The 26,891-nt window shown below is 41.0% G+C and overlaps 1 protein-coding gene across 1 annotated transcript; it reads right to left on the bottom strand.

The window, feature by feature from the left end:
- Positions 1–498: 498 nt before the first annotated feature.
- LOC137653801 (endonuclease 8-like 1) lies at positions 499–26,587 on the bottom strand. The gene is made up of 6 exons (XM_068387458.1): positions 26,440–26,587; positions 22,415–22,750; positions 20,618–20,872; positions 18,168–18,459; positions 3,201–3,303; positions 499–1,134 (listed from the first exon to the last, which is right to left on the bottom strand). The coding sequence occupies exons 2-6, from the start codon at positions 22,714–22,716 to the stop codon at positions 590–592; spliced, it is 1,497 nt and encodes a 498-aa protein (XP_068243559.1). The 5' UTR covers positions 22,717–22,750; positions 26,440–26,587; the 3' UTR covers positions 499–589.
- Positions 26,588–26,891: the final 304 nt, after the last annotated feature.

The raw sequence follows: 26,891 nt of genomic DNA, 5'->3' as shown, positions 1-26,891 counted from the left end.
TTTTAACCCCAATTCCTTGCTTATGTATGCAAACATAAGCAACAAATAATTGATGGCATTTTTAATTACGTATAATGCTGTTCTCAAATATCAAAGTGATTACTTTCTGTTTGGCTCAAGAAAATATTCTGAAAATACAGTACTGTACAGTACTACAAACTTAAGAAAATAGTCTGAAAATACAGTACTGTACAGTACTACTAACTTAAGAAAATAGTCTAAAAATACAGTACTGTACAGTACTACTAACTTAAGAAAATAGTCTGAAAATACAGTACTGTACAGTACTACTAACTTAAGAAAATAGTCTGAAAATACAGTACTATACAGTACTACTAACTTAAGAAAATAATCTGAAAATACAGTACGAAAATGCAGTATTATAGAGTATTATAATTTCTTATAAAAAATAATGCTTGATTTATGAAATTTAGGTCATGGTACTATAACAGGGAAGCAATTCAGTGCATGATGAAGAATGGAATAATAATCAATGTTGACCTTAAACTGTTTAATATAAAAGTAAAAATGGTTGATATATATATTTTAAAAGAAATCTCTCGCAAGACAAAAAATGTTAATACTGTAGTTAGACTGAACCGTTAGACTGCAAACTCGTCCTCCTTGATGAGCGCCTCAAAGGGGTTTGTGTTGTTGGCTTTGCCTTTGGGGTTTTCTTCGGTTTAGCTTCTGTTTTGACGTCACTTACGCCGTTATTTTTCTGGCTTTTTGCTTTCGGCTCTTTCTTTTTGGAGTTGGATTTGTTAGATTTTTGTGATGCTGCTTTGTCCTTATTTTTAGCCGGTTCCTTCTTTGCCTGATCTTTTTTAACGCTAGTTTTCTTCTTATTGGGAGAGCTCTCGTCTGCGTCGCCAGTATCAGTTTTACGTTTTTTGTTGCCACCTCTTCGCGAAGAACCTGTAAAATAAGGGGAAAAATGCACTAGCATCTTATTGGGAGAGCTCTCGTCTGCGTCGCCAGCATCAGTCTTATGTTTTTTGTCGCCAGCTCTTCGCAAAGAAGAACCTGTAAAATAAGGGGAAAAATGCACTAGCATCTTATTGGGAGAGCTCTCGTCTTCGTCGCCAGCATCAGTTTTACGTTTTTCGTCGCCACCTCTTCGCGAAGAGGAACCTGTAAAATACGGAAAAAAATATACTTACATAACTAATAATAATATCACTGTGAATTCACATTTCCTGCACAATACAATAGTTTATATTGTTGTTTCAAGATTTGATGTATAACACAAGCAGTCAATATGTAAACTATTCTTAATCTTCGCAAGAATGACTCTTAACCCTTTTACCCCCAAAGGACGTACTGGTACGTTTCACAAAAGCCATCCCTTTACCCCCATGGACGTACCGGTACGTCCTTGCAAAAAAATGCTATAAAAATTAGGTTTTCATATTTTTTGATAATTTTTTGAGAAAATTCAGGCATTTTCCAAGAGAATGAGACCAACCTGACCTCTCTATGACAAAAATTAAGGCTTTTAGAGCAATTTAAATAAAATATACTGCAAAATGTGCTTGGAAAAAAATAACCCCCTGGGGGTTAAGGGTGGGAAATTTCCAAATACCCCGGGGGTAAAAGGGTTAACAGAACTTGAGTGGCATTATATTATAACTTCAACAATTATTCCACATAAAGACGGTAATTGGTTCCAACCATCCAGAATCTGAAATTATGAGTAAGGTGAACGTGAATTGATCAATAGTTATTTGGGTACAGTTCAGATTTCTTATTGATTGTAGAGTTATGCAGCTGAATATTACATTAAGCTATGTTGCAAACAAAATTTATATAATTCCTAATGATACCTGGCCTTAATTGAATTCCTTAAGATACCTGGACCTTAATTGAATTCTTAAAGATACCTCAGCCTTAACTGAATTCCTAAAGATACGTGGACCTTAACTGAATTCCTAAGGATACGTGGTCCTTAACTGAATTCCTAAAGATACGTGGACCTTAACTGAATTCCTATAGATATGTGGACCTAAACTGAATTCCTAAAGATACCTGGAACCTAATTGAATTCCTAAAGATACCTGAACCTTAACTGAATTCCTTAAGATACCTGGACCTTAACTGAAATCCTAAAGATACCTGGGCCTTAACTGAATTCCTAAAAATATCTTGACCTTAACTGAATTTCTAAAAATATCTTGACCTTAACTGAATTTCTAAAAATACCTGGACCTTAACTGAATTCCTAAAGATATCTTGACCTTAACTGAGTTCCTAGGGATACATGGGCCTTAATTGAATTCTTAAGGATACCTGGGCCTTAACTGAATTCCTAAAGATACCTGAGCCTTTACTGAGTTCCTAGGGATACCTGGGCCTTAATTGAATTCTTAAGGATACCTGGGCCTTAACTGAATTCCTAAAGATACCTGGACCTTAACTGAATTCCTAAAGATACCTGAGCCTTTACTGAGTTCCTAGGGATACCTGGGCCTTAATTGAATTCTTAAGGATACCTGGGCCTTAACTGAATTCCTAAAGATACCTGGACCTTAACTGAATTCCTTAAGATACCTGGCCCTTAACTGAATTGCAAGCAGTGGGCTGTACTTGAATGAGTCAGTGTAGGTACTGAGAAAACAATTATACTTGAACTTAAAATTTAATTTTTGTCCTCTATTCAAAATTATAAAACAATAAATACATGTCTTGATTAAAAAAAAAAAAACGCTTAAATTTCATTTGTGTACGGTATTAAAAATTATCATTATCATATCTCACTATAGCAATACCTGTACTAGTAAATTACGATAGAAATTTATTCCTTATTAGCAATCAAAGACTTATTAAAAAATAAGTGATTTACCCTCTGGTCTTCCTTGAAAGATAAGTCATACCTCATCTTAAGTCATTTTAGACTTTAGGTAGACCTTTTGATAACTACTATAATAGGAACAATAAATGTATTTTTTTTTTTTCATTTTTCATAATTAAAATGTATAAATTTGTTAGAAATGTGAAACAATTGAACCATCTCAAACAACCAACTGTATTTGAAAGGATATTGGTTTACTTTTAGTTGATTAAAGGGTGTCTGGGTGGGTTATTGTGGTGTGTCGTGAGTCACAACTATTAACAATGTGAGTTATGACTTTGTAATTCTAATAATTAAAATTCAATACCTCAAGGTTCACATAAAACTGAACAGTACATGCACACCATACCTTTGGGTATTAATTTACCGGGTTCACCAGAAAACCATATTGTCCGTTTATTGCCGTCTACTAGATTCTTCATGCCATCTTGGTTATAACACTGCAGCCATTCCTATAACAGATAATTTGTAATAGATCACACTATAAACAACTATCAGAAGTAAATAGATAAATTAGGACTGTAAGAATTCGTAATATATTAAAATCATACATTTAAATTAAAACAGAAACCATGAATTCAAACAGTGTCTCTTGGACTAATAAAATGGAAAATTCAACTCAGTCTAGCAGCTCTTCTATGAGAAGGACACTCCAAAATCAAACCATTGTTCTTTAGTCTTGGCTAGTGCCATAGCTGCTGTACCATGGTCTTCCACTCACTTGGGCAAGAGTTCTCTTGCTTCAGGGTACACTCGGGTACTATTCCATCCTATTTCTCCTCCTCTTACTTTGTTGAAGTATGTTATTTTCATTAGTAAAATAAATTTTTGAATATACTTACCCGATAATCATGTAGCTGTCAACTCCGTTGCCCGACAGAATTCTACGGAAGGGATACGCCAGCGATCGCTATACAAGAGGGGGGTGTACTCACAAGCGCCACCTGTGGCCAGGTACTGCAGTACTTCTTGTTGACACCACCTCAATTTTTCCTCGGTCCACTGGTTCTATGGGGAGGAAGGGTGGGTCAATTAAATCATGATTATCGGGTAAGTATATTCAAAAATTTATTTTACTAATGAAAATAACATTTTTCAATATTAATCTTACCCGATAATCATGTAGCTGATTCACACCCAGGGAGGTGGGTGAAAACCAGTGTACATGTATATCAAGAAGCTAAGTATCCCGTATTTCATATTATCAGTTATTCAAAATAACAATGAAATTATAAGTACCTGGTAAGGAAGTCGACCTGAGCCATTACTCTGCCTTAAATAAGTTCGTCTTCCTTACTGAGCGCAGCGTTCCTCTTAGGAGGCTGAACAACTCTAAGGTGCTGAAGTATCAAGGGCTGCAACCCATACTAAAGGACCTCATCACAACCTTTAACCTCGGCGCTTCTCAAGAAAGAATTGACCACCCGCCAAATCAACAAGGATGTGGAAGGCTTCTTAGCCGACCGTACAACCCATAAAAAGTATTCAAGAGAAAGGTTAAAAGGTTATGGGATTATGGGAATGTAGTGGCTGAGCCCCCGCCTACTACTGCATTCGTTGCTACGAATGGTCCCAGGGTGTAGCAGTACTCGTAAAGAGACTGGACATCTTTGAGATAGAATGATGCGAACACTGACTTGCTTCTCCAATAGGTTGCATCCATAACACTCCGCAGAGAACGGTTCTGTTTGAAGGCCACTGAAGTAGCCACAGCTCCCACTTCATGTGTCCTTACCTTCAGCAAAGCAAGGTCTTCTTCCTTCAGATGAGAATGTGCTTCCCTAATCAGAAGCCTGAATAGTAAGAAACTGAGTTCTAAGACCTTGGAAAAGAAGGTTTCTTGATAGCACACCATAAGGCTTCTGATTGTCCTCGTAAAGGTTAAGACCTTTTTAGATAGTACCTAAGAGCTCTAACTGGGCAAAGTACTCTCTCCAGTTCATTCCCCACCAAGTTGGACAGGCTTGGGATCTCGAACGACTTAGGCCAAGGACGTGAAGGAAGCTCGTTTAGCAAAAACCGAGCTGCAAGGAACATGTAGCCGTTTCAGATGTGAAAACAATGATCCTGCTGAAGGCGTGGATCTCACTTACTCTTTTAGCTGTTGTCAAGCACACGAGGAAAAGTTTTTAATGTGAGGTCCTAAAAAGAGGCTGATTGGAGAGGTTCAAATCTTGATGACATAAGGAACCTTAGGACCACGTCTAGATTCCAGCCTGGAGTGGACAACCGACGTTCCTTTGAGGTCTCAAAAGACCTAGGGAGGTCCTGTAGATCTTTGTTGGTGGAAAGATCCAAGCCTCTGTGGCGGAAAACCGCTGCCAACATACTTCTGTAACCCTTGATCGTAGGAGCTGAAAGGGATCTTACTTTCCTTAGATGTAACAGGAAGTCAGCAATCTGGGTTACAGTGGTACTGGTTGAGGAAACTGCATTGGTCTTGTACCAGCTACGGAAGACTTCCCCTTGAGACTGATAGATTCTGAGAGTGGATGTTCTCCTTGCTCTGGCAATCGCTCTGGCTGCCTCCTTCGAAAAGCCCCTAGCTCTTGAGAGTCTTTCGAAAGTCTGAAGGCAGTCAGACGAAGAGCGTGGAGGTTTGGGTGTACCTTCTTTACGTGAGGTTGACGTAGAAGGTTCACTCCTAGAGGAAGAGTCCTGGGAATGTCGACCAGCCATTGCAGTACCTCTATGAACCATTCTCTCGCTGGCCAGAGCGGAGCCAACCAACGTCAGCCGTGTCCCTTTGCGAGAGGAGAACTTCTGAAGTACCCTGTTGACAATCTTGAACGGCGGGAATGCATACAGGTCGAGATGGGACCAATCCAGCAGAAAAGCATCCACGTGAACTGCTGCTGGGTCTGGAATCGGAGAATACAACAGGAGTCTCTAGGTTATCGAGGTAGCGAACAGATCTATGGTTGGCTGACCCCACAGGGCCCAAAGTCTGCTGCAAACATTCTTGTGAAGGGTCCACTCTGTGGGGATGACCTGACCCTTCCGGCTGAGGCGATCTGCCATGACATTCATACCGCCCTGAATGAACCTCGTTACCAGCGTGAGCTTTCGATCTTTTGACCAGATGAGGAGGTCCCTTGCGATCTAGAACAACTTCCACGAAAGAGTCCCTCCCTGCTTGAAGATGTAAGCCAGGGCTGTGGTGTTGTCAGAGTCCACCTCCACCACCTTGTTAAGCTGGAGGGACTTGAAGTTTATCAAGGCCAGAAAAACCGCCAACAACTCCTTGCAATTGATGTGAAGTGTCCTTTGCTCCTGATTCCATGTTCCCGAGCATTCCTGTCCGTCCAAAGTCGCACCCCAGCCCGTGTCTGATGCGTCCGAGAGGAGACGGCGGTCGGGTTTCTGAACAGCCAAAGGTAGACTTCCTTGAGAAGAAAGCTGTTCTTACACCACGCGAGAGAAGACCTCCTCTCTTCGGAAACAGGAACTGAGACCGTCTCTAGCGTCATGTCCTTTATCCAGTGAGCAGCTAGATGATACTGAAGGGGGGGGAGGTGGAGTCTCCCTAACACGATGAACAGGGCCAGCGATGAAAGTGTCCCTGTTAGACTCATCCACTACCTGACTGAGCATCGGTTCCTTCTCAGCATGCTCTGGATGCATTCTAGGGCTTGGAAGATCCTTGGGGCCGACGGAAAAGCCCGAAAAGCTCGACTCTGAAGATCCATGCCCAGGTAGACAATGGTCTGGGATGGGACGAGCTGAGACTCCTCAAAATTGACCAGGAGGCCCAGTTCCTTGGTCAGATCCATAGTCCATCTGAGAATCTCCAGACAGCGACGACTTGTGGGAGCTCTTAAAAGCCAGTCGTCTGACGGAGCCGGACACAAGATCATGGTACTGCTGCACAGTCTGTGAACTGTCAACCATGGGGAAGCGAGGAAGTACAGTGACAACCCGAAGCTGTCTAGACTGTCTGGGTCGTACAGACAACTCCTTATCGGGTTGCTGAGGTTGCCGCACTGCGTCACAACAAGTCACTTCTGCTGGTTGTTGAACGTCTTCCCAGTGACACACTGACTCCGTAAACAAAAAATCCTCTAACAAGGACTAAGCTTGGACTGCATGTCTTGCAACACAGCTCAAGGTCTATGGGAGCAGGTGTGGTAACAGACGGGGTTAGCGACTGAAGTGGAACCATTACCTTCCCTGGAAGCATGTTATGCTTAAATAAAAGTCCATAGGAGGCTACGCAGCTAAAGGCTCCTCTCCAAATGACAGAGTCCTCAAGGGAATATCAGAAGGAGGGAGAAAAGCACTTTCTCATCTACAGGGACCATATCCGAGAAAAGCTAAGTTCTCTCAGTGAGGGTTTCACTGGTGCAAAAGCAGCAGACTAGAAGGCAACGTTATGAAACTGCTTGACAGTCTAGTGAGTTGGCAACAACCAAAGATGTGTGACTGAGAAGCATGCGGTAAGGTATGCAGAGCATGCTGTATGCAGAGCATGCTGTATGCAGAGCATGCTGTAAGGTAAGCAGAGCATGTTGCATGGCGTGTAACATTTCTCAGAAATTCCATGACCAGTGCTAGATTGAGTAATATCGCATTACTGTCCATTGAAAGTGCACGTGCCGAGGGAATTGATTTAGACTGTTTTGTTGATGAATTTGATAGCCGGCATGATAATCGTAGAATTAAGCTGCACTAAATATACGTACTATAATCTACTTCACCTCAGGAAAGGGAAACTCGCCCTGTTGGCAACACTGCATTACTTCATGCATGCTTGCATGGGGTTTTAATATCAACATAATATTTACATTACATTCATAACTCATGATTCATTTTTGTTTTGAAGATATTTTTGCCATATTTTGCGATTTTGTTAAAAATATATTGCAAGGAATACATACATTATCATAATGTTTGTGTAGGCATACATGTATATGATTACAAATGCAAGTTATGAAAGTAATGAGGTGTTATTATTGTCATTTGTTATTTCAAAGTTGAATGGGAAGAGGCTCAAGTTGAGGAGAAAGTGGCAGATGCATGCGTTGAGGTTGCTGACTCATAGCATGAGGTTCCTGCCTCAAGAGTTGCGCTTGCCTCAAGGGTTGAGGTGGCTGCGCAGAGAGAGGCTCTTGACTCACGAGTTGAGGTTCTTGAGGTGTGAGCTGCGAGAGTTGAGGTAGCGGCTGCGCAGAACGCAGTTCCTGTCTCACGACTTGAGGTTCCTGAGGAGCTAGCCTCAAGAGTTGAGGCTCTCGCCTTGAGGAAAGTTGAGGTAGCAGCTGCGAGAGCTGAGGTGGCTGCCTCAAGGATGGTAGAGGTTGTCGTACCTCAAGAGGTTGTTGTCTCGAAGATGGTCTAACTGCAAGAAAATCTTGCCTCAAGGCATAAGACTCCTGCTCCCATTGTTGAGGTTGCCTTAAGGAAGGTTGAGGTTGCTGCACAACGCTGGTAACTGGCAACTCCGAACGCGGCAAGGTAGCTTAAGGAACCTCAACTTCGTACGCCTGGCAGACTGGACTGCGGTGAGGAGGAGCGCTCGCAGGAGGAGGTGTAACCTTCTCAGCCTGAAACTCACGCATTAAGACCGCAAGCTGCGACTGCATGGACTGCAGCAAAGTCATCTTGGGATCAACAGACGATAAGGTCTGTTGAGGCAAAGCCTTAAACAGAAGATGAGGTCTGTTGAGGCATCGCCTTACCTCTCTTAGGAGGTGTGCAGTCACCTGATGACTGCGGAGAGTCAGAGCTAACCCAATGACTGCATCCGGGTTGTTGAACTCTAGAGGTCTGGACTTTACGTTTAAGAGGTCTTGAGACCTGAGTCCAGCGTTTTCTCCCCGAAATTTCTTCTGCAGACGAGGAAAATAAGGGCTCAATCGTCTGCGGGTGGGAGTGACGGTCTCTGTAAGACACGCCCGCAACCACCGAGGATACTTCTGTGCGCCGATCAAGGCCTGCCGAACCCTTTTGCCCTTCGACATTGCTTCTCCCCTGGGCTTGGGAGCTTGCAAGAGGTCCCGGACTGGGAGGACGACTGGCACGCACAGAAGTACCCTCACGCACAACACTGACACACTTTGCGCTAATCACTTATCACTTTTGATTTTCTGTTTGCACTTATTTCACTGAACTCGAAACTTTAAGTGGTTTGTACCTGAAACATGTTATTTTTATTAATAAAATAAATTTTTGAATATACTTACCCGATAATCATGTAGCTGTCAACTCCGTTGCCCGACAGAATTCTATGGAGGGATACGCCAGCTATCACAATACTAGAAGGGGGTGTATTTACCAGCGCCACCTGTGGCCAGGTACTCAAGTACTTCTTGTTGACACCTCCTCAATTATTCCTCGGTCCACTGGTTCTCTATGGGGAGGAAGGGAGGGTCGATTAAATCATGATTATCGGGTAAGTATATTCAAAAATTTATTTTATTAATAAAAATAACATTTTTCAATATTAAACTTACCCGATAATCATGTAGCTGATTCACACCCAGGGGGGTGGGTGAAAACCAGTGTACAAGATTAAAGGATAGCTAAGTATCCCATATTTCATATAATCAGTTATCCACAATAACAATGAAATAATAAGTACCTGGTAAGGAAGTCGACTTGAACCGTTACTCTGCCTTTAATAAGATCGTCTTCCTTACTGAGCGCAGCGTTCCTCTTGGGAGGCTGAATCAACTCAAAGGTGCTAAAGTATACAGGGCTGCAACCCATACTAAAGGACCTCATCACAACCTTTAACCTTGGCGCTTCTCAAGAAAGAATTGACCACCCGCCAAATCAACAAGGATGTGGAAGGCTTCTTAGCCGACCGTACAACCCATAAAAAGTATTCAAGAGAAAGGTCAAAAAGTTATGGGATTATGGGAATGTAGTGGCTGAGCCCTCGCCTACTACTGCATTCGTTGCTACGAATAGACCCAGGGTGTAGCAGTACTCGTAAAGAGACTGGACATCTTTGAGATAGAATGATGCGAACACTGACTTGTTTCTCCAATAGGTTGCATCCATAACACTCTGCAGAGAACGGTTCTGTTTGAAGGCCACTGAAGTAGCCACAGCTCTCACTTCATGTGTCCTTACCTTCAGCAAAGCAAGGTCTTCTTCCTTCAGATGAGAATTTGCTTCTCTAATCAGAAGCCTGATGTAGTAAGAAACTGAGTTCTTAGACATTGGTAGAGAAGGCTTCTTGATAGCACACCATAAGGCTTCTGATTGTCCTCGTAATGGTTTTGACCTTTAGATAGTACTTAAGAGCTCTAACTGGGCAAAGTACTCTCTCCAGTTCGTTCCCCACCATGTTGGACAGGCTTGGGATCTCGAACGACTTAGGCCAAGGACGGGAAGGAAGCTCGTTTTTAGCCAAAAAACCGAGCTGTAAGGAACATGTAGCCGTTTCAGATGTGAAACCTATGTTCCTGCTGAAGGCGTGGATCTCACTTACTCTTTTACCTGTTGCTAAGCACACGAGGAAAAGAGTTTTTAATGTGAGGTCCTTAAAAGAGGCTGATTGGAGCGGTTCAAATCCTGATGACATTAGGAACCTTAGGACCACGTCTAGATTCCAGCCTGGAGTGGACAACCGACGTTCCTTTGAGGTCTCAAAAGACCTAAGGAGGTCCTGTAGATCTTTGTTGGAGGAAAGATCCAAGCCTCTGTGGCGGAAAACCGCTGCCAACAAACTTCTGTAACCCTTGATCGTAGGAGCTGATAGGGAGCTTACGTTCCTTAGATGTAACAGGAAGTCAGCAATCTGGGTTACATTGGTACTGGTTGAGGAAAACTGCATTGGCCTTGCACCAGCTTCGGAAGACTTCCCATAAAGACTGATAGACTCTGAGAGTGGATGTCGTCCTTGCTCTGGCAATCGCTCTGGCTGCCTCCTTCGAAAAGCCTCTAGCTCTTGAGAGTCTTTCGATAGTCTGAAGGCAGTCAGACGAAGAGCGTGGAGGTTGGGTGTACCTTCTTTACGTGAGGTTGACGCAGAAGGTCCACTCCAGGAGGAAGAGTCCTGGGAACGTCGACCAGCCATTGCAGTACCTCAGTGAACCATTCTCTCGCGGGCCAGAGGGGAGCAACCAACGTCAGCCGTGTCCCTTTGTGAGAGGCGAACTTCTGAAGTACCCTATTGACAATCTTGAACGGCGGGAATGCATACAGGTTGAGATGGGACCAATCCAGCAGAAAGGCATCCACGCGAACTGCTGCTGGGTCTGGAATCGGAGAACAATACAAGAGGAGCCTCTTGGTCATCGAGGTAGCGAATAGATCTATGGTTGGCTGACCCCACAGGGCCCAAAGTCTGCTGCAAACATTCTTGTGAAGGGTCCACTCTGTGGGGAAGACCTGACCCTTCCGGCTGAGGCGATCTGCCATGACATTCATATCGCCCTGAATGAGCCTCGTTACCAGCGTGAGCTTTCGATCTTTTGACCAAATGAGGAGGTCCCTTGCGATCTCGAACAACTTCCTCGAATGAGTCCCTCCCTGCTTGGAGATGTAAGCCAAGGCTGTGGTGTAGTCGGAGTTCACCTCCACCACCTTGTTAAGCTGGAGGGACTTGAAGTTTATCAAGGCCAAATGAACTGCCAACAACTCCTTGCAATAGATGTGAAGTGTCCTTTGCTCCTGATTCCATGTTCCCGAGCATTCCTGTCCGTCCAGTGTCGCACCTCAGCCCGTGTCCGATGCGTCCGAGAAGAGACGGTGGTCGGAGGACTGAACAGCCAATGGTAGACCTTCCTTGAGAAGAATGCTGTTCTTCCACCACGTTAGAGTAGACCTCATCTCTTCGGAAACAGGAACTGAGCCCGTCTCTAGCGTCATGTCCTTTATCCAGTGAGCAGCTAGATGATACTGAAGGGGGCGGAGGTGGAGTCTCCCTAACTCGATGAACAGGGCCAGCGATGAAAGTGTCCCTGTTAGACTCATCCACTGCCTGACTAAGCATCGGTTCCTTCTCAGCATGCTCTGGATGCATTCTAGGGCTTGGAAGATCCTTGGGGCCGACGGACAAGTCCGAAAAGCTCGACTCTGAAGATCCATACCCAAGGAGACAATGGTCTGGGATGGAATGAGCTGAGACTCCTCAAAATTGACCAGGAGGCCCAGTTCCTTGGTCAGATCCATAGTCCATTTGAAAATCTCCAGACAGCGACGACTTGAGGGAGCTCTTAAAAGCCAGTCGTCTGACGGAGCCGGACACAAGATCATGATACTGCTGCACAGTCTGTAAACTGTCAATCATGGGCAAGCGAGGAAGTACAGTGACAACCCGAATCTGTCTAGACTGTCTGGGTCGTACAGACAACTCCTTAACGGGTTGCTGAGGTTGCCCACTGCGTCACAACAAGTCCCTTCTGTTGGTTGTTGAACGTCTTCCCCGTGACACATTGACTCCGTAAACAAAAAATCCTCTAACAAGGACTAAGCTTGGACTGCATGTCATGCAACACAGCTCAAGGTCTATGGGAGCAGGTGTGGTAACAGACGGGATTAGCGGCTGAAGTGTAACCATTACCTTCCCTGTAAGCATGTTATGCTTAAATAAAAGTCCATAAGAGGTTATGCAGCTAAAGGCTCCCTCCAAATGACAGAGTCCTCAAGGGAATATCAGAAGGAGGGAGAAAAGAACTTTCTCATCTACAGGGACCTTATCCTAGAAAAGCTAAGTTCTCTGAGTGAGGGTTCACTGGTGCAAAGCAGCAGACTAGAAGGCAACGTTATGAAACTGCTTGACAGTCTAGTGAGTTGGCAACAACCCAAGATGTGTTGAGAAGCATGCGGTAAGGTATGCAGAGCATGATGTATGCAGAGTATGCTGTATGCAGAGCATGCTGTATGTAGAGCATGTTGTATGCAGAGCATGCTGAATGCAGAGCATGCTGTATGCAGAGCATGTTGTATGCAGAGCATGCTGAATGCAGAGCATGCTGAATGCAGAGCATGCTGAATGCTGAGCATGTAGTAAGTAGAGCCTGCTGTAAGCAGAGCCTGCTGAAAGGAAAGCAGAGCGTGTGCATGGCGTTTAACATTTCTCAGAAATTCCATGACCAGTGCTAGAGTGCTTTATGCATGCTTGCATGGGGTTTAAACCATGGTATGCTGAACAGCAGAGTCAGAACGAGCTGGAACAACAACAGAGGTTTCCTCAACTTGAGGGAAAACCTGAGGTTCAGACTGCATAGGCTGAACAACAGACGGAGCAGAAGGCAGGTGCAAGGGTGAAGGAGGTTGACTCCTAGCAAGAGTTGCACCCAAGGATTGCACCAGCTGAGCGGAGGACGGAGGCGGAGTAGTCCGTTCCTGTTCCTGAGAGATGAGTGGAGCATGAGAAGGTTGAGGCTGCGCAGAACAAGGTAAAGTTCTAGCAAGCTGAGGCTCCTGAGGAGCAAGTGCATGGTGTAGATGAGCTTGCCTAGATGAGGGTTGAACTCGGTGCAGCGCTGGTTGAGCAGACAGACTCACGGAGGGGAGAGGTTGTTGTACCCCAACCGAGAGTTGCACCACTGGTGGAGCAGCAAGGGGAGGAGGAGGAAGAGTGTAACTCTCCTGATCCCCAAGCAAGGGTTGCCTTAAAGAAGGCTGAGGCTGAACAACACTGTGAACAGCAAACTCCGAAAGTGGTTCAACATCGTACGCCTGGCAGATGGAGCTGCGACCAGGCGGAGCAGGTGCAGGCTGGGCGAGCACAGGCGGAGCAGGTGCAGGCTGGGCGAGCACAGGTGCAGCGAGAACAGGTGGAGGGAGTGCAGGAGGTGCAACACTCTCAGCCCGACACTCACGCATCAAGTCCGAAAGCTGTGCTTGCATGGACTGTAGTAGAGTCCACAACATCATACGCCTGGCAGATGGTACTGTGATCAGGCGGAGCGAGTGTAGGAGGAGGGAGTGTAGGCGGAGGCGGAGGAGCAACACTCTCAGCCCGACACTCACTCATCAAGTCCGAAAGCTGTGCTTGCATGGACTGTAGTAGAGTCCACAACATCGTACGCCTGGCAGATGGTACTGTGATCAGGCGGAGCGAGTGTAGGAGGAGGGAGTGTAGGCGGAGGCGGAGGAGCAACACTCTCAGCCCGACACTCACTCATCAAGTCCAAAAGCTGTGCTTGCATGGACTGTAGTAGAGTTCACAACATCGTACGCCTGGCAGATGGTGCTGCGACCAGGCGGAGCAGGTGCAGGCTGGGCGAGCACAGGCGGAGCAGGTGCAGGCTGGGCGAGCACAGGCGGAGCAGGTGCAGGCTGGGCGAGCACAGGTGCAGCGAGAACAGGTGGAGGGAGTGCAGGCGGTGCAACACTCTCAGCCCGACACTCACGCATCAAGACCGAAAGTTGTGACTGAATGGACTGCAGTAGAGTTAACTTGGGGTCGGCAGACACTAAGTTCTGCTGAGGTAAAGCCTTAACAGCAGAGATCTGTTGTGGCAGAACCTTACTCCTCTTAGTCGGAGTGTAATCAACTGATGACTGAGGAGAGTCAGAGCTAACCCAATGACTGCATTCGGGTTGTGAACTTTAACTTCGTACGTCTGGCATAGGTCTGGACTTAACGTTTAAGAAGTCTTGAGACCTGAGACCAGCGTTACTCTGCCTTTATTTTCTCCCCTAATCTCTTCTGCAGACGAGCAAAATAAGGGCTCAATCGTCTGCGGGTGGGAGTGACGGTCTCGGTAAGACACGCCCACAACCACCGAGAATACTTCTGTGCGCCGATCAAGGCCTGCTGAACCCTTATGCCCTTCGACATTGCTTCTCCCCTGGGCTTGGGAGCTTGCAAGAGGTCCCGGACTGGGAGGACGACTGGCGCGCACAAAAGTACCCTCACGCACTAATCACTTATCACTTTGATTTCTGTTTGCACTTATTTCACTGAACTCGAAACTTTAAGTGGTTTGTACCTGAAATACGCAATTCTATCCTTTCTCAAAGTTAGTAATTGCGAAAACAGAATTACAATGTAACAGAAAAATCTAATGAAAGATAAATCAGTGGTTGGAAAGAGACTAAACACTAGATCACTCTAGAAACGTTTAGTTTCTTCCCCTAAAGAGACTAGGGAGAAGAGCAAAAAAAACGATAACGACGTTACTCGTACGCCTGGCAGGCTTGAATGAAACGTTTATCCTCTTTCTCCCTCCGTCTCTATCTCTCTCTCTCTCTCTCTCTCTTGACTTAGAACCTGAGAGAAGAGCCCAATCATATATATCGTTAAAACATATTATTGTTAAAGGAAAAAAACTGAAAAGTTCCTTTATTAGGATCAAAACCATTAAGTTAAGAAAGAATGAACAAAACGCTAGACACGGTTACTCTTACTGCAACGTGAAACCGTGAACATTCTTTCTCTATCGTAACGATAGAGTGCAAGTTGAACGTTCTGAACGTCAACAACTGCAGAGACAAAACAAAACGTTAGTTCAGCTTTGAAAACAGTACGAGACTGTCAAAGAAAATCTTTCAAACTCTGTGGCGGAAATAGCATAATATGTTAACAGGTAAAACCGAAATGACGGGCTCAAAGTTTATTAACTTCGGTAAAAGACCGCCTACTATTAGGAAGGTCGAATATAAACAAATATAAAAATTAATTTTAATGAGTTTATAATAAAAGGAAGTTAATCGAAGAGGCCTATAAGAGGCGGAGAGATATAAAATAAATCTATAACTTTTGTTAAGCAAAATTAAGAAAGAGAGTCTATACTCTCTTAGACACCAACACTTCCGTCTAAGGGAAGGGTCGGCCATTGAAAGGTGAACGAGAGTTCATACTCTCTCGTCACCAAAATTAATCAAATTAATTCCAAAAGCTAACTAAGCTAATATAGAAGTTTTCCAGTAAAGCGACAGCCGAAATCAAAGAGAAATACTTCACCAAAGTCGTGAAAATACTCCAAGAACATAAGCGTATCCCAGAACGTCTTGCCGGAAGCACGACAGAGGAATAATTGAGGAGGTGTCAACAAGAAGTACTTGAGTACCTGGCCACAGGTGGCGCTGGTAAATACACCCCCTTCTAGTATTGTGATAGCTGGCGTATCCCTCCATAGAATTCTGTCGGGCAACGGAGTTGACAGCTACATGATTATCGGGTAAGTTTAATATTGAAAAACGCAATTCTATCCTTCCTTAAAAGTTAGTAATTGCGAAAACAGAATTACAATGTAACAGAAAAATCTAATGAAAGATAAATAATTCAGTGGCTGGAAAGAGACTAAACACTAGATCAAATAAACTACGTTTAAAATCTCTCACCGCATAAAGCTTGAGAACAAGAATAAAACTCTAGAAACGTTTACCTTCTTCCCCTAAAGAGACTAGGGAGAAGAGCAAAAACGATAACAACGTTACTCGCTTGAACGAAACGTTTATCCAGCTCTCTCTCCCTCCGTCTCTATCTCTCTCTCTCTCTCTCTCTTGACTTAGAACCTGGGAGAAGAGCCCAATCATATATATCGTTAAAACATATTATTGTTAAAGGAAAAAAACTGAAATATTTCCCAAATAAAAAGTTCCTTTATTAGAAGTAAAACCATTAAGCTAAGAAAGAATGAACAAAACGCTAGAAACGGTTACTCTTACTGCAACGTGACACCGTGAAAATTCTCTCTCTATCGTAACGATAGAGCGCAAGTTGAACGTTCTGAACGTCAACAACTGCAGAGACAAAACAAAACGTTAGTTCAACTTTGAAAACAGTACGAGACTATCAAAGAAATTCTTTCAAAAACATTAAAATAGCATAATATGTTAACAGGTAAAACCGAAACGACGGGCTCAATGTTAATTAACTTCGGTACCAAGAAAAGACCGCCTACTATTAGGAAAGGTCGAATATAAACAAATATAAAAATTAATTTTAATAAGTTTATAAAAAAAAAGGAAGTTAATCGAAGAGGCCTATAAAAGGCGGAGAGATATAAAATAAATCTATAACTTTTGTTAAGCAAAATTAAGAAAGAGAGTCTATACTCTCTTAGACACCAACACTTCCGTCTAAGGGAAGGGTCGGCCATTTAAAAGTGAAAGAGAGTTCATACTCTCTTCGTCACCATAATTAATCAAATTAATTCCAAAAGCTAGCTAAGCTAATGATAAAACTTCCTGAATAGCGAAAGCTAAACTCTAGAGCAAATACATCACCAAATCGTGAGCAAAAAACTCCAGAATCAACAGCGTATCCATGTAGGTCTAGCCGGAGGCACGACAGAGGAAAAATTGAGGTGGTGTCAACAAGAAGTACTGCAGTACCTGGCCACAGGTGGCGCTTGTGAGTACACCCCCCTCTTGTATAGCGATCGCTGGCGTATCCCTTCCGTAGAATTCTGTCGGGCAATGGAGTTGACAGCTACATGATTATCGGGTAAGATTAATATTGAAAATTTTATAGTTTATAGATGAAATATTTGTTTTGGTGTAGTTACTGTTCTTAAAGAATATCATTCTAATTGTTTAATTACTTCTCCTATTTCCTTGTCTCCTTTCCTCACTGGGCTATTTTCCCTGTTGGAGCCCCTAGACTTAGAGCATCCTGCTTTTCCAAGTAGGGTTGTAGTTTAGCAAGTAATAATAATAATAATAATAATGAAAGTGTGAATTAAAGGGTTTTGACAAAGGAATATCGTATTTTGTGGGTTGGTGCTGTGCGAATTAACATACGGTAATTATTATTACTAGCTAAGCAACAACCATAGTTGGAAAAGCAAGATGCTAAAAGCACAAGGACTCCAACAAATTAGCCCAGTGAGGAAAGGAAATAAATAAACGATATGAGAAATAATGAACCATTAAAATGAAATATTTTGAAAACAGTAACAACATCAAAACCGATATAAAATGTAATGGAATCTTCATAAAAACAAAAAGTGAAAACCGTGTGATCTATTAGTAATGAAAGTTCAGAAATTCCTGAAAAATGTTCCTAAACTTCTACATACTGAACTCTAGCACGTGACCTGTACGTACATTCTTAAGTAAATTGTTAAATCACACAGTAAACATATATTATTTCAAAAGTGTTCTGATTTTAGTTTTGTTAATATGTAAACCATTTGTTTGCTTTAAAATTTCTTTGAAATATATATTGGGGAAATATTTTTTTGAAGCAGGGCTTAGTGAAACGAGCTTTGGCCACAAAACTTAGTAATTTGGACAACTTTAAATTGGAAAAAGTATCAGGCTAAACAAAAACCTCAATGTCCTACAGTTCATGCAGTCACCTGAGACAACACTACAAAAAACTACCAAATATTTCAGTCTAATTTAACCAGGATTTAATCTATTCCTAATACAGTACAATCAATAAGCAAATATAGATAATTACCCGGAAAGCAGCATACTCTTCCTCATCAGCGTCCGGGTCCACGTTATATCCTTTTCCGCCTCCCTCCAAGTTAATGACTTCCTTGGGAACGATATTGCACAAGTCAAGGATGTCTGGTTGGACGATATCATTCTGCAGATTTTTTTCTTGGTCTTCTTCCATTTTAACTTTACATTCTTCCATTTTAACTTTGCAATCTCCACTTCCCTTTACTTTGTTTTGATACCAGTGGCTAAATGGCTTCAACTCCTCTAAAACCTCCCTTGCTTGATCAAATGGACGGACTCCACATCTTGAGAGAGATAGAAAAGAAATGGCAGCCATTATCATAGATGTTATAACCGAATGACAGGTTTCTTAATTAACTGCATCGTTGAATATTGATGTTAAAAAAGCCTTAATTTCTAATTAACCCATATGATAATGAATATGATAATGACATCACATATTAGTGAAGTATCTAGAGCTGTTATCCATTGGATTCTGAGAACAGATCATGAAATGTTGAATCAAAGGTGCTAATGGAACAAATTGGGGACAGTTAGATAAGACAAGAAAGACTTGCCCACCCTCTCTTGATCCTGAAAATTTATATTAATTTTGACAAATTATTAAAAGGTTAAAGTTACTTTATAATTTTTAGAAGGAAGAAAGAGAAATAGAAATAAAGTCATATCGTTATATTACTCTTAAACTGTAACAGCAAGAAATAAAAGGCAATAAGATGAGCACATTACAGACAAAATCTGTCTCCATGGATTCTTATGAGCTCTTCTTAAAATATATGAATACCAAATAAATTCTAATTCGTTTACTCTTCAGTCTTGAAAATGTGAAGAGTATATGATTTTCAAGAAAGTAAATGGCGCTCTAGTAGGTTCAGGTTATAAGTGGAAAGTATGTGATAAAAAAACCACCCTTGTACAGTACTTATAAGGTAAATAATACCATCTAGTAATACCACAGTATGAAGACCTTTTACAAACAACAGATAAACTAGAGGGGCACTCGGCAGAGTTCATTTCTCGACCTTTTGCTTAACTTTGACCTTTGTCCTTGACAAGTATTAATTGGCATGGATTTTCATACACTCAAATATGAACCATGTTTGCAGTCACTGTAACAACAATGTCCAGACTTATGGCTGATTACATGAATTGGAAATTTTGCTTGACCGTGACCTTGACCTTCCGAAATTTAATCATTTCCAGGTTTTTACATAACAGTTAATCCCTGCAAGTTTCATTACTCTACGATTAAAATTGTGACCAAGAAGCTGTTCACAAACAACCACACAAACAGAGGGTAAAACATAACCTCCTTCCAACTTTGTTGGCAGAAGTAATTAGGCTGACCTGCAATAATCAAAGTCTAAAAACACTGGATACAATATTGCCGTTTTCCATCGAATACAAATCGGTAGCCTTTATGTCTATATCATTCTGGCAAAAACTGCCACAGCCAAACTTCATGAAGGATTGGGAGAGGTATAAACCACACCATTCATTATACTGGTAATTCAGTTCTTCCCCTGGTAAGAGGAACAAGATATTCGAGTTGGGTTGATATGGTTACACACCATTATAAAAGACTATGGGGTTGTATCTTATGAAAAATCTAAATCACTTACAATGAAGACACAAACTCTCTATCTTTCATGTGAAGATTTGCTCCAATGGTGGGGATACAGTATTGTCAATGAAGAGTAGGTTTTTCATCCCTACCTGGAAATGTCAATTTTATGGTCGTATATTTGAGAGGAAATACGTCTCCTGTAACTCGTTGTCTGACCTAACATAAGTGACATCAGGTTAGACATGACCTGACATAAGTGACATAAGGTTAGACCTGACATGACAAGTGACATCAGGTTAGACATGACCTGACATGAGTGACATCAGGTTAGACACGACCTGACATAAGTGACATCAGGTTAGACATGACGTGACATAGGTGTCATCAAGTTAGACCAGACCTGACATAAGTGACATCAGGTTAGACATGACCTGACATAAGTGACATCAGGTTAAACATGACCTGACATAGGTGCCATCAGGTTAGACATGATCTGACATAAGTGACATCAGGTTAGACATGATCTGACATAAGTGACATCAGGTTAAACATGACCTGACATAAGTGACATCAGGTTAGACAGTCATTATTCCCAGAGATTTATCTGAAGCCAAACTGGCGTTATGAAGCTTCATCTGTGGTGGATAACGGGGGAGGGTGGGCTGTGGCACCCTAGCAGTACCAGCCGAACTCGGTTGAGTCCCTTGTCAGGCTGGGAGGGATGTAGAGAGGAGAGGTCCCCTTTTTTGTTTCATTTGTTTGATGTCGCCTCCCCCCAAAATTGGGGGAAGTGCTTTGGTATATGTATGTATGTATGTACATATTCAAGTATCGAAAATAAGAAAATAATGAAAGCTAAATGATAATTAACTTACCTATAAAGAATTTCAGCTCTCAAGTAGTTGCCGATGCCATTGAAGAATTTCTGATTGAGCATCGCTTCGCATATGGGCTTATTGAATGCAGCTGAACTTAGGTTTGACATGATGTTTTCCCTGAAACTCTCATACTCCCACATGGGATCTGGACCACGCTCCGGGCTCCAATCCGCCCCAACTTCCCATCTGCCAAAACGACGATAGTCGACAAAACTCAGTACCATGGGTTTATCCTCGTTGATGGTGAAGAACCTGAGAGGATAAAATAAAAAGGTTTTGAATATCTTTATGAAATACCCTAAAAATATATTCTTGTAAAGTACAGTACTTTAGGTAACACGGGCTCCTTTGATTTACACTAAAGAGAAGTACATAGTTGAGTACTTGATCTATTTATGATCAGCAATTGTCATGAGCTACATAACATTAGGAACTATACTCAATTTTTTTTAATGAGACGCATTTGCACCAACTCGCAGTGCTGCCCTTTTAGCTCGGAAAAGTTTCTTGCTATCTGGTTGGTTAGAATTATCTTGTCCAACCAATCAGCGATCAGGAAACTTTTCCGAGCAAAAAGAGCACCCCTGCAAGTCGGTGCAAATCTGTCTCACTTAAAAGAATTGACTATAGATGGGCACTCAGTAGAGCGCAGACCTCCACCACGGCCACTCATTTCTCGACCTTTGACCTTAGAATGTATTAATTGCTGTGGATTTTCATACACTCAAATATGAACTAAGTCTGAAGTCTCTGTGACAATGATTACATAGATTGGACATTCTGCTTGATCTTGACCTTCCAAAATTTAATAATTTTCAGCTTTTTACATAACACTTAATCCCTGCAAGTTTCATTATTCTATGATTAAAATTGTGGTCAGGAAGCTGTTCACAAATAAACACAAACAGGGGGTAAAACATAACCTCCTTCCAACTTCGCTGGCGGAGGTAATTAAACCAATCACATATACAGCATTGATGATAAAGTTATAACTGCAAGAAAATAATAATTGATGAGCACCATTATAGCATCACAATCTTATTATGCAGCTAACGGGCTGTGGTGTACAGTACAGTATAACAAAGCAAATAAATTACTCTACCAGCTGTTTAAGCTCAGCATACACAGGTATGTACAAAATAATGCATTACATAATGCTGATAATAACTATCAGTTCATGACTATAGTACAAACGTAATTACAGTACTGTGGTTATAATCAGACCTTGAAATATCTGAGGGACTGGTTTCAGAACCACGAATATATCAAAATTAGTGTAGTCTATTGCCAAATTACGTATGCATAACAGTAAGCTCTTCTTGTATGCATAATGTACTGTGAATCATCTCTTGGTTACTGTACTGTGCTTACAATACTGTATGTAAAGCAATGTTATAAATACAAAAGAAAACTTAATGTGGTTATAAAGTACTGTATTCAAGGGAGTTATCTTTGAAAATAAAATTAATGGATGTATCAACAGGCAATAATTTATCATAACGTACATTTATTGTATAAAATTACTGGTACTTAAGATGCAAGAGGAAAGTTTTACTTACCTGAAAACTTTAGCTATAGTTTTAGCGTGTCCTAATTTCACTTAACATAACCATAAAATTAGGATTAACAAATAGCATAAAGCAAAGTATGTTTTTCCTCCCCTCAAAACTGAGTTTACTCTCCTGAAAGTCAACATAGAACCAGAGGATAAGCTTGACTACTTTGAAAAATAAAGAAAATTGTAAGGATTATATTTGAATAAACTGTATAGGATCACCATGTACTATCCCTTACCTTAAATGAGCGTGCTTAGGTAAATCGGCTACAGTTGTAAACTTGAAAGATCCAGACATTCCAAAACGGAATAGGATATCTATCCACTTGGCATTTTTCTTCTCCTCCTCACCCTCGGTTAGAGTAACCTTCAACTCCTTGCCGCGCGCGACGGCAGAGATGCGGTACTTCTCGTAGTCCCAGTCCACATCGGGATTTTTTGTGGACACTTCAGACTTGACTACGCGACCTCCATAAATCCTAGTTTTGCTTATTGTGTTGATGAATAACGATGCCAAGAATATTTCGGGTCCCTCTGGCATGGTGATCAGATGTCTCTTACCGAACTGAATTCAACTGGAAAATAATGTCAGTGTGTTATTATTTCTGCTGAGAATCTACAGTTCTTGAAAGAATTATTCTTTGATTAAATTCCAATTTCATCTAATGAATTGCTTAAAAGTACTGTATGTATGTGTACAACACAATAAACAGATAAATTAAATATAGCCTACAGTAGTTGCAATATACAAATTTCATTAAAAACATCACTGTACTATATAAGATTGTTCCTGCAAAGTACATGAATTATACTTCATTAAACTTTGTTCTGTTTCTATTTATTGAGATATTTCACTAACCTAAATAAAAGACGCGTAAACAAAACATTGACCGTTAACTATTCAAAACAATAAATTAATAGCAGAATGATATACATAACAACGCCAAATTACAACCTTTCTAAGATATGAACACTTTCATTCTACTGTATAGAAGAGAACGAATTGGAGGAATAGTTAATTTTCACATTCAGTTCTGAGATATAAACTCACCTCTTTCACATTGAAAAAATGTAATCCTTATTTCACAAATTTGCCTTTTTTCGATACAGTATTCATTACAATTTTATACCGAACTTCTGACAACTTGTGTACTCACTCAATGTTCATAAGTACATGTAATTTCATTACCATTCAAAATAGTTGTTAGTTTCAATACTTGTGTAGTATTCTTCTCAGCATTTATGAATGGATTTAAGAATTTGGGACACATGGCGCAGTCGTGCGGTCAAGGAGGCCATTTCATTCTCAAGTGCAACATGGTAAAATATAGCTGTTGCACTTCTTAAGTAGAACTAGAATAGGTTAGGCAGTAAGGGTTACCAGAAAGGAAGAAGGAATAGTAGTGAAGTATGTGCAACTAAGAGCCAAATGTTACAAAGACCCCTAAGTAATGCCTACAATGTACAACATAAAGTACATTGATGATATTATCCAGCTACTCTCAGCATTGCTGCTATACTATGCGCAGAGGTGCTGTACAGTATTGTACGCTACCACTGTCTTAGGCTAGAGTTCTCTTGCTTGAGGGTACACTCTGACACACTATGTCATTTCTCTTCCTCTTGTTTTGTTAACATTTTTATAGTTTATGTAGGAAATATTTATTTTATAGTTGTTACTGTTCTCAAAATATTTTATTTTTTCTTGTTTCCTTTCCTCACTGGGCTATTTTCCCTGTTGCAGCCCCTGGAATCATAGCTTCCTGCTTTTCCAACTAGGGTTGTAGCTTAGCTAGTAATAATAATAATAATACTGCAAACCTTTTTGTCGTTATTTTATGTCAATAGTTTGATGTTAGGCATAACACTGGTACTAGCGATGATGATAGAAAATATAGGAATACCATTTCAAATACAAAAATAGAATTTGAAACGACAAAAATAGCAGGAGGGAAAAGAACGACGTGTAGGAACTCATGGCTTGATTCATTTGCCTTTCTGAGTCGGCCTCTGTTAGCTTCAAGGCGAGACCCTTTACAATGAATTACAGTACCATTAAGTACCTTTTCAGCCATAAAGTATGTCTTTTTATATTATATAGCTGTTAGGTAGTACAGCAAGAGTTTAGTTACATTATATTGAAGTACAGTATATGGAGTAGTTGTCAAGTTGAGGTATAAGAAAGTGTTCACTATACATTTTTCAGGAGTGTATTTTTTAAATTTACATAAGTGCATAACTTCAAACATATATTATATAATTCTTGATAATATTGTATCAACTATATAACAATAGAGCATAACCTTTAGTAAATAATATAAAATTTCCCTATACTGTACAGTCTTGTAAGCATTGATGTACAGCTAGAGCAAAGCAGTTTGGAATGATAACACAAAGAAATGTACAGTACTATCATACTGTCAATTCCATAAAATTGTGTTGGTTTGTCATACACAAACAGTGCAGTCCAATATAAATACCAATATTGTACAGTACTGTACAGTATAGTCAGCGTTATACATAAAAAACACAATGTACCATACATAATTGTTTGTGTTTACATATTATGTAAGGGTAGTGCACTTACATGGCAGTACTGTACAGTAATCAATGAAATAAAAAAATACCCCTGCTAACACAGCATAGATACACTGTATGATAACTCAAAGCAATGAGAGATTTAATTAGTTTTGGAAGATGTTCTTTTTCCATTGCAATTTTTATTAATTCACCTTCAGATTTGCATTACAGCATGTGCTATTTAAGAAATTTTATGCTGTAATAACATATAGCCTCACATATACTGTAATGTCTTCAACATTTTCTTAGTCTTTACATTATTGAAAATGTACACACTATGTTAAACATATTTTAGACCAATCGTATGCAGTGCTTTCTGGCTAATACAATACATAAATCTGGCAAGCAGTAGTTTTTGACTATTATATAATCATCATCTCCTCCCACGCCTATTGACTCACAGGGCCTCGGTTAGATTTCGCCAGTCGTCTCCATCTTGAGCTCTTAAGGAAGAAAATTATATAATACTTTACTAAAAATCTCGGTGACCCCTCTCAAAGGCTGTCGTCCTTTGAGACCAGATCATCCTTTGTTACATATCCATGCCAGTTTTCAAATCGGAACACCCCACATACCTTGTATACTGAAAGGCAATGGCAGGACAGGAATAGTCAGTAATATTGGTAAATCTTAACTTGTGCATCGGTACTAGTAAACATTACTAGTCGAGTTACTCCCTGTCCAAATGTAGAATGTCATGTTCTTTCTCATTAGCTCTGCAATCACTACTTTCCTAAACTGATCTAGGAAACTGTTCCTACCCATAGTACATCTTATGAGTCTTTGTAGTTCGTTGGGACAGACAGGAAAACCTCATTTTATAAGGGAAACATTAAAAGGGGTGTACGTATGATAGCGGCCACCTGTATGTATTATGATGTCTAACTTAGAATACCGCAGTGTAAGGAGGGTCGCAGGGGGGCATTAGCCCCCCCCCCCCCCATTAGGTAAATAGGTGAGGACACGGCTCGTAGGTTAGGTTAGGGGGAAAAGTTTAGGTTAGTTGATGTCCATTTTAACGAACGCGTGAGGAACTGGCCGCTGACATACAAAGGCTCCCATACAAGAGAATACCACCTAACCTAACTTAAGAGCCATGGCCTAACCTATGGAGGGGGTCCCTATAACTCACTGCCCCCCCCCCCCCCCCCCTCCATAGACTTCCATATTCTTAGTTTACCAATCCCAACAAACTATATTCATTCTCTCTCTCTCTCTCTCTCTCTCTCTCTCTCTCTCTCTCTCTCTCTCTCTCTCTCTCTCTCTCTCTCTCTATATATATATATATATATATATATATATATATATATCTACCATATTCTTAGTTTACCAGTCCCAACAAAATATATTCATTCCCTGGGGTATTCCTGAATGATGAATGGGTCACACGATATCAGGGCGAGCTAAAATCAAATTAAATTAGAGCTCTCAATTATCCAACTGACATACAGGCCCTGGTTATGAAATCCGTGAAGAATACAATGATAATTCTAAAACACCTATTTATCAAGTTGTCATAGGCTATGAGGCTGACCTTAACATTCATAAATGAACGCTATAAGCAAATGCAAGCATTTCATTCAATGCTAGTATTGGGTCATTAATATTTGCTTTATTACGTATTATAATTGCTTTTCACGACAGTCCAATGATAAATCACGAAATTCCTGAGTCAGGTATTTACTATGGACGTATATTTAATAGATGTCAGAGTAATTTAGGAGAAAATAACAGCTATGTTTGTTCTTACGTTAGGTATGTGACCAGCCACTGGTTGTATAACCTGTATACGCTTCGTTTTACGCGCCTATGTTACGGCTGCGCATGCGTGTAAGTTGCGTAAGTGTAATTGTAAACAAACTCTTCCTCTTCTTGAATATTTTTGGTGGGAAGTTGGGAACGATGTCTAAAGTTCTTTACTGTCTTTGGATATCAAATAAAATCGTATTTTTTTATGAAATATGGTAGTTAATGAGGGAAATACACACAAGATCTACCAAATATATTATAAAACGCAAATTTACATTTTAAAAAATCTCTAAAAAGATGCATTAAATGAATGAAACGTTGGAATAAAATAAGACTGCACCTTAGTGTTTATCGATTTTGCAAAAAATAAAAGAAAAAAAAACAGTG

Source organism: Palaemon carinicauda, chromosome 14, assembly GCF_036898095.1.
Source record: "Palaemon carinicauda isolate YSFRI2023 chromosome 14, ASM3689809v2, whole genome shotgun sequence".
Taxonomy (NCBI): domain Eukaryota; kingdom Metazoa; phylum Arthropoda; class Malacostraca; order Decapoda; family Palaemonidae; genus Palaemon; species Palaemon carinicauda.
The sequence above is the reverse complement of the archived record's forward strand: the minus strand, read 5'-3'. Positions and strand labels throughout refer to the sequence as shown.

What these genes read in the sequence shown, in the direction of transcription:
- LOC137653801 (XM_068387458.1), bottom strand. Translation starts at nt 22,716, where the DNA reads ATGCCAGAGGGACCCGAAATATTCTTGGCATCGTTATTCATCAACACA. An exon ending in CCTAAGCACGCTCATTTAAG is followed by an intron (nt 20,873 to 22,414) that starts GTAAGGGATAGT and finishes TTATCCTCTCAG; the next exon opens with GTTCTTCACCATCAACGAGG. An exon ending in AGAGCTGAAATTCTTTATAG is followed by an intron (nt 18,460 to 20,617) that starts GTAAGTTAATTA and finishes ATCTCTCTCAAG; the next exon opens with ATGTGGAGTCCGTCCATTTG.